This window comes from Puma concolor, chromosome C2 (assembly GCF_028749965.1).
Source record: "Puma concolor isolate L17-30 chromosome C2, mPumCon1.1.hap2, whole genome shotgun sequence".
NCBI classification, from domain to species: Eukaryota; Metazoa; Chordata; class Mammalia; order Carnivora; family Felidae; genus Puma; species Puma concolor.
In genome coordinates, this window is record NC_141675.1 from 89,560,359 (window position 1) to 89,573,107 (window position 12,749).

The 12,749-nt window shown below is 37.9% G+C and overlaps 1 protein-coding gene across 2 annotated transcripts in view; it reads right to left on the bottom strand.

Annotated features, from left to right (window-relative positions):
• UMPS (uridine monophosphate synthetase) overlaps positions 1-12,749 on the bottom strand; it is a 30,541-nt gene that overhangs the window by 14,122 nt on the left and 3,670 nt on the right. For both annotated transcript variants that reach the window (XM_086675212.1, XM_086675213.1), the window contains exons 2-5: positions 7,118-7,271; positions 4,431-5,108; positions 2,158-2,333; positions 404-518 (exon numbers count right to left, since the gene is read on the bottom strand). In XM_086675212.1, the coding sequence (XP_086531338.1) occupies positions 404-518; positions 2,158-2,333; positions 4,431-5,108; positions 7,118-7,271 (1,123 nt within the window). The remainder of the gene's footprint in view (positions 1-403; positions 519-2,157; positions 2,334-4,430; positions 5,109-7,117; positions 7,272-12,749) is intronic.

Genomic DNA, 12,749 nt, shown 5'->3' on the forward strand with positions numbered 1-12,749 from the left:
AACCATCTATCTCCACACTCAGAAGGCACAATACGCATTAACATGTCAACAGTTCTGCAAGATCCTCTAACAAAGAAATAAATGTTGGATTTTGTTAGCTTAGAGCATTCTTCCTTGATCATAGAATACCTTTTATGGCAGCATATTCAGAACATTAGTTGGGATAGACTAAACTAAAATTATCAGTTTCTAGGCATATTTCAACAAACAATAACTCTAAACTTTCACCCTAAAATTAGCCTGCAAGTTATTTTGCACATCTAGGTCTGGATTACCAAGCCAAAGGGCTCATTTGTTACTGTTCTGGGCGAACAAGCTTTCTCTTTAGTAACTTTGTAATAACAAAATTTTATTGTGGGTAAAGAAGCATTTTGGAAAAACCATGACCAATGAACAGATTTACCTCCTGCTTCTAACTGAACTCCTGGAGTCAAGTGAAGAAATTCTGGTTTCATGCTTACTCGGGAGCCAGAGATAAAACCAACCACAAACTCAGAATGCTCTTCAGCCATTTTAACCTATAAGGAACGTAACATAGATTACAAGAAAGTAGTTAATTACACAGAGTTAACAGCTCTACAAGTAAAAACTTGATTCTATTAACTAATAAGAAACTTCTACTTTATATATGTCATATCTCACCTGATATTAAACTCATTATATCTAAAACAAGTAATTTATGACTCTATATATTTTATCTAGTAAGACCCTGAGATAACCCTTTCTCCCAATTAATCATACCTTAAAAACATTACAGAATCCTATACCCTGTGCATCTAAAATTGAGATGCTGCATGATCATGCTTGAGAACCCACCTACTCCTAAAAAGGGTATGTGGAAAGTACTCTAGAATACATTTATGATGATACGAAACCAAATTGAAGACTAATTCCTACCCACACAGGGTACTACTCCATATCCAGATACCTATCATATTGTCAAGGGCTAAAGAAATCTCATCTACGTTTGCCAATAACTGATCTCCACAATTTCTACAGCATTTCCTCACATTTATAGAAGGCTCTTCCATGAGGCTCATACTGTTCCATTCGTGCCACCAAGTATTCTCACCCATCAAGCCATGTCTTGTACTTGAGGCAGACCCAGAACCCCAGTGCCAAATATTAGAACGGATTCATGGACCCTCCGCTATGAGATCTGGGAAATCACATTTATGTTCAATATAGGGGCGAGGTTAAAACCTGGCCCGAGGGCCATGTGATTTCTTCAGAGTTCCAGTCTTTGAAATAATAAATTCCCGCTTAAAAATTAACATTTTACTAAAATTTTATTACTTTTAAAAGTAATAGTCTTTAACATATCTATAAAGGAAGTTTGTTTTTTTTAATGATTACTTATTTTTTGAGAGAGAGAGACGGAGCACAAGCAGGGAGAAACAGAGAGAGAGGGACATGCAGAATCTGAAGCAGGCTCCAGGCTCTAAGCTGTCAGCACAGAGCCTGACGCGGGACTCGAACTCAAGGAATGGGAGATCATGATCTGAGCCAAAGCCAGACACTTAACTGACTGAGCTACCCAGGCGCCCCTGTAAAGAAACTTTTTAACTAAATAATTATCCATTCAATTTCATTCTGGTGTGTAGGTGTAGGGGTTGGGTATTAACATGTAGTGTTATATTAACTTTCAAAAATGGGGTAGTTACTGGAGTAAACAGTATGTCTGAACTCTAATTTACAGCTTTCCCACCCAAAACCAATCAATAGCAAAGACTGAAAAAGATAAAAGTACTTCATCTGGGCTGCTGTCATGAGAATGTGCATCTCTGTGGGACTTAGGGGATTCTGAGAAACTGCAAGTCTGGCAAGAAGCCCTTCAACTTCAACTCATGGCAAAATGAAAAAAAAAAAAAACCAATTGTATCTTAAAGACCAAGTAAGAATAGGTAGATATTTAACCAAATATTTATATTTCAGTGTTTATATCTCTTAAGTGTCCACTACAAGATAGAAAATGCTATTATCAGGAAACTCTAGCCACCTAGCATTACTGTCACCCTAACAACACTTGATTTCTTTTTTTTTTTTTTTTAATTTGGCAGAGGTTCCATAAATCTTAAATGTCAGATGTTTTCTTCCCCTGTACCTTCTAGCACAACAGCCTGGGCCCCCTGTCACCCCGGCCATTTTGTCACTTACCGCTGCTGTCGTGTAGTTGCCTGTAGCCAAGGAGCCAGCAGAGCTCATTTCTGCAATGAGCAAGCACCCCCGGTGCAAAGGCAGGCCTACTTCTCTCAGGCCTCTCACGACCCCCGAACCAGGCACCACGTGAGCATTGACCAGATCTGCCCAAGAAGCTATTTTAAAGATACCACCTAAGAAGGTAAAAAAAAAAAAGAAAAAAAGTAAGTTTTCAAATAAAAACCACTAACTTTTTGCCCAACCAACTACAGTAAGAAATAATCTCAAAGTAACATGCTAATGTCATAGTGAAGCACTTCAAAAATTTTAGTGCTCATCAGTGGACCTATGGTTCCATCTATGAAAAACTATTCACCTGGTAGCTGGCTAAAAGATCATAATGAGAAAAATGTCTTACAATTTCTGCACTTAGTTTATCAATAACACTGATTAAGACTGGTTTTCCTTGCAGGCTGACTTCTGACCACCAATAAAACCTATGTAATTAGAAATGGGACTCCAGGGGCACCTGGGTGGCTCAGACAGTTAAGCGTACAATGCGTGATTTTGGCTCAGGTCATGATCTCATGGTTCGTGAGATAGACCCCTGCGTTGAGCTCAGTGCTGGCAGAGCAGACCTTGTCTAGGATTGTTTGCCCCTCCCCCACTCGCTCGCGCACGCTCTCTCTCTCACTCACACACACACACACACACTAAATAAACTTAAAAAGAAAAAAGAAATGGGACTCCAGTGAAGATGGGCATTTGAGGCCAAAGATACCAACATTCTGAAATTCCCCTGAAGATGACAAATTTTCATTCTGCAGGAATCTCTCAGCAACTTTACTATCTCTCAAAAGTTCTACTTGTTCCTTAGGTCTCTTAATTTCAGCAGGCAATTGTATTCATTTTAAAAACTGACAGCAATACCCCTAATTGATTTCTGAAAAAACAGTATGTAAACATGTAGTTTGTATAACTCTTACATTAGTCAAAACTAAGCAATGTGATGATAGAACATCTTTTTTTTTTTAAGTTTATCTTTCACGTATGTACGAGAGAGAGAGAGTGCGCATGTGCACACAAGCGCACAGGTGGGGAGGGGTTAAGAGGGAGAGTAAGAATCCCAAGCAGGCTCCACATTGTCAGCAGAGCCCGATGTGTGGCTCAACCACAAATACTGAGCTCATGACCTGAGGTGAAATCAACAGTCAGACACTTAACCCACTGAGCCACCCAGGCACCCTTTTAAATTTTTTCAATGTTTATTATTTTTGAGAGAGACACACAGAGTGTGAGTGGGGAAGGGGCAGAGAGAGAGGGAGACACAGAATCCAAAGCGGGCTCCAGGCTCTGAGCTGTAAGCACACAGCCCGATGCAGGGCTCAACCCCATGAACTGGGAGATTATAACCTGAGCTGAGGTCGGACACTTGGACGCTAAACCGACTGGGCCACCCAGGCGCCCCAGTAGAACACCTTAAAGCACAGGAAGAAAGTCATACATAAATCTATCCTGAAGAAACAGCTTAAGCACATACATGTTATTACTTTAAGAAAAATTGTTATCTCTAAAGATGCTGATAAGCATTAACCTTTTAATAGACATTTTATCCTATTATTTAAACAAAAAAAGCTGTCATATACAATGACAGAAACTTGCATAAAATAATGGGTAGAAGTAGTTTTTCTTTCTCAACCAATATACCTGGCTTTGAGTTCCTATTTAACCAAAAAAGCACACCAACAGATCTTTTTTTGGCCAAAGGCAAATGTTAAAACTTTACACTTCTATTTGTTTCCTATACCTGCAATTTTCATTTTTCAAATATTTAGAACTAGGTGTGTTCTGCCAGGGCCAACATCTGTCATTTTTGTCTGCCTAGGACCTGCAGCCCCTTCTTCTGGCCTCAGCACACCCATTTTCTATGGGGAAACTACCTTTGACCACATTCTGGTTCAAAAAATTTATAGTTAACAACCTCACATCACCAGAAGTGGGGCATATATTACCAAGCTAATAAAGGTATTCTATAACCCAGGCCTGAGTGATTACTTTGGGGTAGGAATGAGGAGTGTTGTCTACCTGAGAAAGAAGTCAAGAGAAGAAAGCAGAGCTAAAAAATGGCAAGAAGGCAAGTCCAAAGACTTGCACTTGAGCTCCTAGATCTAACCACGCTTAACAGACCGTTCTATGGCCAGACTCTGTGATGTGAGCCAGTGCATTTCCTTTAGTTCTTCAGACAGTTGGAGCTAAATTTGTATTTTTGTAGATTCCTAAATAATACTTACCTTCATACTGTTTTTTTACTGTATTTCCTATATCTGCAAACTTCCGGTCTTCAAATATTAAGAACTCGTGGCGTTTTGCCAGAGTTGTTAACTCCTTCATCACATCCAGAGTAAAATCATTCAAAATATCTACATGAGTCTTGAGCATGCAGATGCTGGGTCCTAAAGCATCAGCTAGCTGCAACAGCTCTCTAGACTCTGAAATATCTGCAGACAGACACAGATTAGTCTCTTTCTTTTGCATAAGCTTGAGAAGCTTCGCTGCAACTGGGTGGACCCTGGGCAGCTCTGCACGTGCACCAAAGCTGAGTTCTCCGGGAGCGGGAGCTTTGTTTACAGAACAGAGAGAACCATTATGACTAGCTGCTACAAAAACATTCTCCTGAATAAATCTCTTCACTCTCTCGACCATCTCAGCATCAATTTTTTTCTGTCGCTCGAGAATCTCCAGCATTTTAGACAATGTACACACTGAGTGAAGATGGATCCCATGTGCCTGCAACTTGTCTTTGCCTCCTTGCTCTCTGTCCAGCAGCACTATGGCATCGGTGACCTTCAAACCCTCCTTCTGAAGAACCTCAACAGTTTCCAGAACACTAGATCCACTGGTAACGACATCTTCAATGATCAAACAGGTTTCTCCTGGATTAACAGCCCCTTCTACAAGACGCTTAGTACCTAGGAAAAAAAAACAATTATTTCAATTTAAAATTATACATTTCAGCCAACTCAAGACGTATCTTACATTATAAATTTGGCGTGTATTTAAGAAGAGGTGGATGATCTAAATCTTATTTTCTGATAATCTACTTCAGAGCTACTTTAACTTTATTCCTGACAAACCTTCAATGAGCCATGACACCATTTTGTTCAGTGTCCCTGTATCTGAAAATTGCCAAAGTTACATATATAGAATATTTTCAGTAAAACTAGCAAATTACTTTATAGTGTAAATAGAACACCACTTAACATGTTCATGATCAAAATTTCAAATATGGGGTTTCTTAATGCAAGATAACCTACCTAGATCAAGAAGTTATGAAACAATAACCCAGTACCATCAATGAAATCATTCCTTTTTCTTCCATCAAAAAACAAGTTCATTACTCAAGATCAACTAACTAGCCTTTTGAGAAATAAATTCAGGAAAAAAAATATTCAGCAACCATTTAGATCACTACAACTTTACGAATATACAATGCAATGTGAGTGAATGTACTTCCCCACTCCAACCCCTACTATAGACTACTTTCAGATAATCTACAAAATGTTAAGTATCTAAGGCTATAGACTTTACAGACTCATTTTATAGTTGCTACTACCAAATTTGTCTTACTTTGAAACCTAAGAATTGGTGAGCAATTTGCCCAATGTTTGAGCTTTATCACAGGTACCATCCTTGCCCTTCCCCATTCCTTTCCTCCCCTTGAAAGAGCAAGCTGAACTGAATCAGCTTAGACTAGTACATAAGCCTATGATACTTATATACATATTTAACAATTGCTGATCTTATTCTAAGAAATATTTTTAAAAACATAATAAAGACAAAAAACAGTTTCCTAATGGGCAGGACTCCTACAGACAGGCTTTTTTAAATGGAGAATTTCAAACAATACTAGAAAAAAAGTATAACAAACACCCATAAATACTTCGCCACTTAACTCATGGTCAATCTTGTTTCAGCTACATCCCCACCCCCCTTCCCTCCCTCCACAATTTTTAGAAGCAAACTCCAGATATCATATGATTTTCATCATAAAAAATTTTTAAATGCAGCTTGTAAAAGGTAAGGACTCTTAAAAATACTATCACACCAACATAAAAAGACCTATTAATTCCTTAATGTCATCAAATAAGAAAAAATATGAAGTCAGTTCCAATATTTTTAGATTGATTTATTTTCTTTAGTAATCTCTATACCCAACATGGGGCTCAAACTCAAGACCCCAAGATGAGGAGTCTCATGCTCTCCCAAATGAGCCAGCCAGGCATCCCTAGATTGTTTTGTCTTTGAAGCAAGCTCATATGTATAAAACACACACCTGATAACCTCCTGCCAAGGACTCGTGAAAAAAATATCTTCATTTAGAGAATTTTATGTGGCATTTCTCTTTATGCAGTTTAAATTATAAACAAATATATTAGGAAAGTACAATCTCTTAGAACATTCTGCTGGTAAAGGAAGGACTGGTTAAAAATGTTGGGTTTCAGGGGCGCCTGGGTGGCTCAGTCGGTTAAGCGTCCGACTTCGGCTCAGGTCACGATCTCACGGTCTGTGAGTTCGAGCCCCGTGTCGGGCTCTGGGCTGATGGCCCAGAGCCTGGAGCCTGCTTCCGATTCTGTGTCTCCCTCTCTCTCTCTGCTCCTCCCACGTTCGTACTCTGTCTCTCTCTGTCTCAAAAATAAATAAACGTTAAAAAAAAAAATTAAAAAAAAAAAAATGTTGGGTTTCATACATGTGGGGCAAAACAAGCATTTTTTTTAAATTGTTAAGTCAATACAAAACATTTCACCCCTAGAATCTAAAGGAAAGGAAGGTGATTAACAGTAATAGTTAACCAATTCTAAAGGACCTTCATATGAAGAATATTCAAGGTGACTTTGGTAAAACATCAGTGCCCAGAAGATGAAAAAATTCTATTATCAGGTTACATATCAACTTAAAGTTTATACTACTTTTATTTTACCATAATCCTTTGATTCTTTCCTTCTAATAAGCATTGGAATTTGGTTGGTTGAACAGATAACTGTAGCCAATGGTAAAGCTGTATAAGGTACTCCACACACAGTGTCAAAATTGATTCCCGCACTTTGGGCAGTTTGGAATAAAATTTCTGCAACCTGTAAGAAAATGAACACGTAAACTATATATTATTGTTATCTTGAATGGTATATAAATCATGTTAACAGAACATTAAAGACAGTAATAACCCCATAGGGGATATCCTCAAACTTGATCAGAAAAATATGTATGCCTTTTTGTTAAATGGTACCCTCTCTATAAATCCCAGTTTACAAATATGAAAACACAAGAATGAACCCACTTGTCTAGACGACTCAGGGTCTACTCTGAGGGCAACATGGTATGTGTTAGGGAAGGCTATGATGTTGACCCCAAAGACCAAGAAGGGTTCCCAGTCCTCCCAGTTTCCCTTAGTAATCCATTATGAGTTGATTATCTAAACCTTTCCATAACCTGCTAGCTACATTTTCTGCCTGAAAGAAGTCTTCAGTGAAAAGTTTCATAGAAGAAATTAAGAGAACAATACTGTTTAATTTGCATCAAAAAGAATCAAATACCCAGGAATAAATTTAACCAAGATCAAAGACCTGTAAACTGAAAACTGTATGACAGTGGTGCAAGAAAGTGAAGACAGAAATAAATGCAATAGTATTCCTTACTTATGAATTGTCAATGTCCATACTACCCAAAGCAGATATAATGCAATCCCTATTAAAATTCCAATGGCATTTTTTATAGAAATAGAACAAACGATACTAAAATGTGTATGGAACCCCCAAAGCACCAAACAATCAAAGCAATCTTAAGAAAGATGAAGCTGAAAACATCATACTCCCTGACTTCAGACTATACTACAAAGCTGCTAGAGTAATGAAGAATGTGGTACTGGCATAAAAACAGACACATAGATCAATGGAACAGAACAGAGCCCAGAAATAAACCTATAGTTATGTGGTCAATTAATTTATGGCAAAGGAGCCAAGAATATAAAATGGGAAAAGGACAATCTCTTCAAAAAATGGTGTCGGGAAAGCTGGACAGCCACATGCAAAAGAATGAAACTGGACCACTATCTTATACCATACACAAAAATAACACAAAATGGATTAGACTTGAATGTAAGACCTGAAACAATAAAAACTCCTAGAAAAAAATGGGCAGTAAGTTCCCTGACATAGGTCTTGGCAATGATTTTTTGGATTTGACACCAAAAGCAAAGTCAACAAAAGCAAAAGTAAACAAGTGGGACTACATCTAACTAAAAAGCTTCTGCACAGCAAAGGAAACCACCAACAAAATGAAGAACCTACTAGATGGGAGAAAGTATTTGCAGATCATTTATCTGCTATGGGGCTAATATCCGAAATATGTAAAGAACTCACATACCTCAGTAGCAAAAAACAATCAATCCAATTAAAACACGGGCAGAGGACTCAAACACACTTCTCTCTAGAGAACACAAATGGCCAACTCATACATGAAAAGATGCTGAACATTACTAAGCCACAAGGAAATGCAAATCCAAACCACAGTGAGGTACACTTCACACCTGTTAGAATGGCTTGTCACCAAAAGGACAAGAATAAAAAGTGTCAGCAAGGATGTGAAGAAAAGGGAACCCTTGTGTCCTGGTGGTGGGAATGTAAACTGGTACAAACACTATGGAAAACAGTATGGACATTGCTCAAAAAATTAAAAATAGAACTACCATATGATCTAGCAATTTCACTTTGGAGTATTTATTAAAAAAAAAAAAAACAAAACGCTAATTTGAAAAGATATATGCACCCTTATATTTACAGCAGCATTATTTACAATAGCCAAGATATGGAAGCAGCCCAAGTGTCCATCAATAGATGAATGGATAAAGAAGATTTGGTATATATACATATGGAATATTACTCAGACATAAAAAAAAGAATAAAATCTTGCCATTCATGATAATACAGATGGACCTAGAAGGTATGATGCTAAATGAAGTAAGTCAAAGACAAATACCATAGGATTTCACTTATATGTGGAATGTAAAAAATATAAGAACAAACAAAAAAGCAGAAACAGACCCACAAAAACAGAGAAGGAACTGGTTGTTGCCAGAGGGGAGGAGGGCGGAGAGATGAGCAAAGTGGGTGAAGGGGGGGTGGGAAATACGGGTTTCCAGTTATGGACTGAATAAATTATGGGAATTAAAGGTACAGGTAGGGAACAGTGACAGATGGTAGCTACACTTGTGGTGAGCACAGCAGAAAGTAGAGTTGTTCAATCACTGTGGTGTACACCTGAAACTACAGTTGTGTGACAACTATATTACAATTAAAAAAAAAAAAAAAGACTCATAAATATAGATAACTGGTGGTTACCAGAGCAGAGTGGGGTGGGGGGTGGGGTAGGAGAAATAGCTGAAGGGAATTGAGGGTTTAAAATAAATGTCACTGGGAAGAAAAGTACAGCACAGAGAATACAATGAATAATATCATAAGAACTTTGTGCAGTGACAGATGGTAACTACACTTACTGTGGTGTACATTTCACAATGCATATAACTGTCAAATCACTATGCTGTATACCCGAAACTAATATGTCAACCATACTTCAAGTAAAAATTTTTAAAAAAGGAAAAAAACCTAAGGACTCCACCAAAAAAACTATTAGAATAAGTGAATTCAGTAAAGTTGAAGGATACAAAAGCAATATATAGATAGCTGTGGTGTTTCTATACACAAGAGAAATCAAGAAAACAATCCCACTTACAATCGCATCAAAAAGAATTAAATACCTAGGAATAAATTTAACCAAGAAGGTGAAAGGTGTACACTGAAAACCGTAAGACTCTGATGAAAAGAAATTGAAGATGACACAAATAAATGAAAAGATATATTATGTTCATGGATTAGCAATATTAATTCTTGCTAAAAGGTCCATACTCCTCAAAGGGAACTGTAGATTCAGTGAAATCGCTACCAAAATCCCAACAGCATTTTTCACAGAACTAGAATAAATAATCCTAAAATATGTATGGAACCACAAAAGACTCCCGCATAGCCAGAGAAATCTTGAGAAAGGAGAACAAAGCTAGAGACATCACAATCCCAGACTTCAAACTATCGTACAAAGCTAAAGTAACCAAAACAGTAAGGTACTGGCACAAAAGTGGATACACAGATCAGTGGAACTGAGGGCCTGGAAATAAACCCACTCATATATGATCAATTAATCTACAACAAAGGAGGAATGAATATACAGTGGAGGACAGAGAGTCTCTTCAATATATGCTGTTGGGAAAACTGGACAGCTACAGGCAAAAGAACTAAACTAGACTGCTTTCTCACACCATACATAAACTCAAAATGAATTAAAGACCTAAATGTAAGACCTGAAACCATAAAGCTCCTAAAACAAAACAGTGGCAATAAGCTCTTGGACAAGAGTTTTAGCAATGTCTTTTTTTTTTTTTTTTTTTTAAGATTTTAAGCAATTTGTACACCCAACATGGGGCTCAAACTCAAGATCAAGAGTCACATGCTCTATGGAATGAGCAAGCCAGGACCCCCCTCCTTTTTTTCTTTTTAAAGATTTAATTTTTATGCAATATTTTTTTGATCTGTCTCTTCAGGCAAAGGCAACAAAAACAAAAATAAACAATTGGGAATACATCAAAATAAAAAGCTTTTTGCACAGCAAATAAAACCATCAACAAAGCAAAAAGGAAACCTAGTGATCAGAGAGGATAACTGCAAATGATATATCCAATAAAGGGTTAATATCCAAACTGTATAAAGAACTCCTATAACACAACACCAACAAAACAAACAATCCAATTAGAAAATGGGCAGGGGACCCAAATACACATTTCTTCAAGGAAGACATACAGATGGCTGATAGGCAAGTGAAAAGATCCTCAACATCATTAGTCAAGGAAATACAAATCAAAACCACAATGAGAAGATCACCTCACACCTGTCAGAATGCCTCTATCAAAGAGACAAAAAACAGCAGCTGGAGACAATGGGGAGAAAAAGGGAACCCTCGTGCAATGCCGTGCAATGCAATGTTGGTAGGAATGTAAACTGCGGCAACCACTCGGAAAACAGTATGGAAGTTCATCAAAAAATTATAAACAGAAATGCTATACAATCCAGTAATTCCACTTCTGGGTATTTACCTGAAGAAAATGAAAACACTAATTTGAAAAGAAAATGCACCCCAACATTATTTACAATAGATAAGATATAGAAGCAACCTAAGTGTCCACTGATAGATGGATAAAGATGTTGTATATATGCACAACAGAATATTACTCAGCCCTAAAAAAGAATGAAATCTTGCCATCTGTGATAACATGGATGGACCTAGAGCGTGTTATGCAAAGTGAAGCTAGACAGAGAAAGACAAAACCCAAATGATTTCACTTATATATGGAATCTAAAAAGCAAAACAAAACAGACTCATAAATATAGAATGTGAACTGTTGGTTGCAGAGAAGGGGATAGGGCTATGGGAAAAACAGGTGAAGGGAATTAAGTGATACAAACTTCCAGTTAGAACATAAATAAGTCATGGGGGTGTAAAGTGCAGCATAGAGAATAAATGCTATTTCATTAATTTTGTAAGGCAACAGTTGGTAACTACACTTACCATGGTAAGCTATTCATAATGTATTTAAATGTGGAATCAGTATGTTGTTTACCTGATACTAATCTAATATTTCAACTTCAATTAGGAAGAAAATTATGTGTGGTGAAAGACACTAATTAGGCTTGCTGTGATCATTTAACAATACATGCAAATATCCACCTGAAACTAATATACTGAACTAATATAACACCTGAACTGTTAACACCTGAAACTAATATAATGTATGTCAATTACACTTCAAAATCAATTAAGCTCTAACACTGGCCTTACTAATGTATTTTAATGTTTGTTTATTTTGGGAGAGAGTGAGCAGGAAAGGGGCAGACACAGGAAGGCAGAGGGAGATGGAGGGAGAGGGAGAGGCAGAGGGAAAAGCAGGGAGGGAGAGGGAGAGGCAGGGAGAGGGAGGGAGAGAGGCAGGGAGAGAGGCAGGGAGAGGGAGGGAGAGAGGGGGGAGAGAGGGGGGAGAGAGGGAGAGAGGGAGAGAGACAGAGGGAGAGAGAGACAGAGAGAGAGACAGAGAGAGAGACAGAGAGAGAGACAGAGAGAGAGACAGAGAGAGAGAGAGAGAGAGAGAGAGAGAGAGAGAGAGAGAGAGACAGAGACAGAGACAGAGAGAGAGACAGAGACAGAGAGAGAATCCCAAGCAGGCTCCGCACTGTAAGCGCAGAGCCCAAGATAATGACCTGAGCAGATATCAAGAATCAGATACTTAACCAACGGAGCCACCCAGGTGCCCCTAGTAATCGGACCAGTCTCCTCAGGCCAAGGCCAAGAAAAGCTAAAATAAGCAAATGGGACTACATCAAGCTAAAAAGCTTTTGTGCAGTGAAGGAAATTATCAACAAAATGAAAAGGCAATCTACTTAGTGTGAGAAGATATTTGCAAATCATATATCCAATATGGGGTTAATGTCCAAAATATATAAAGAACTTACACA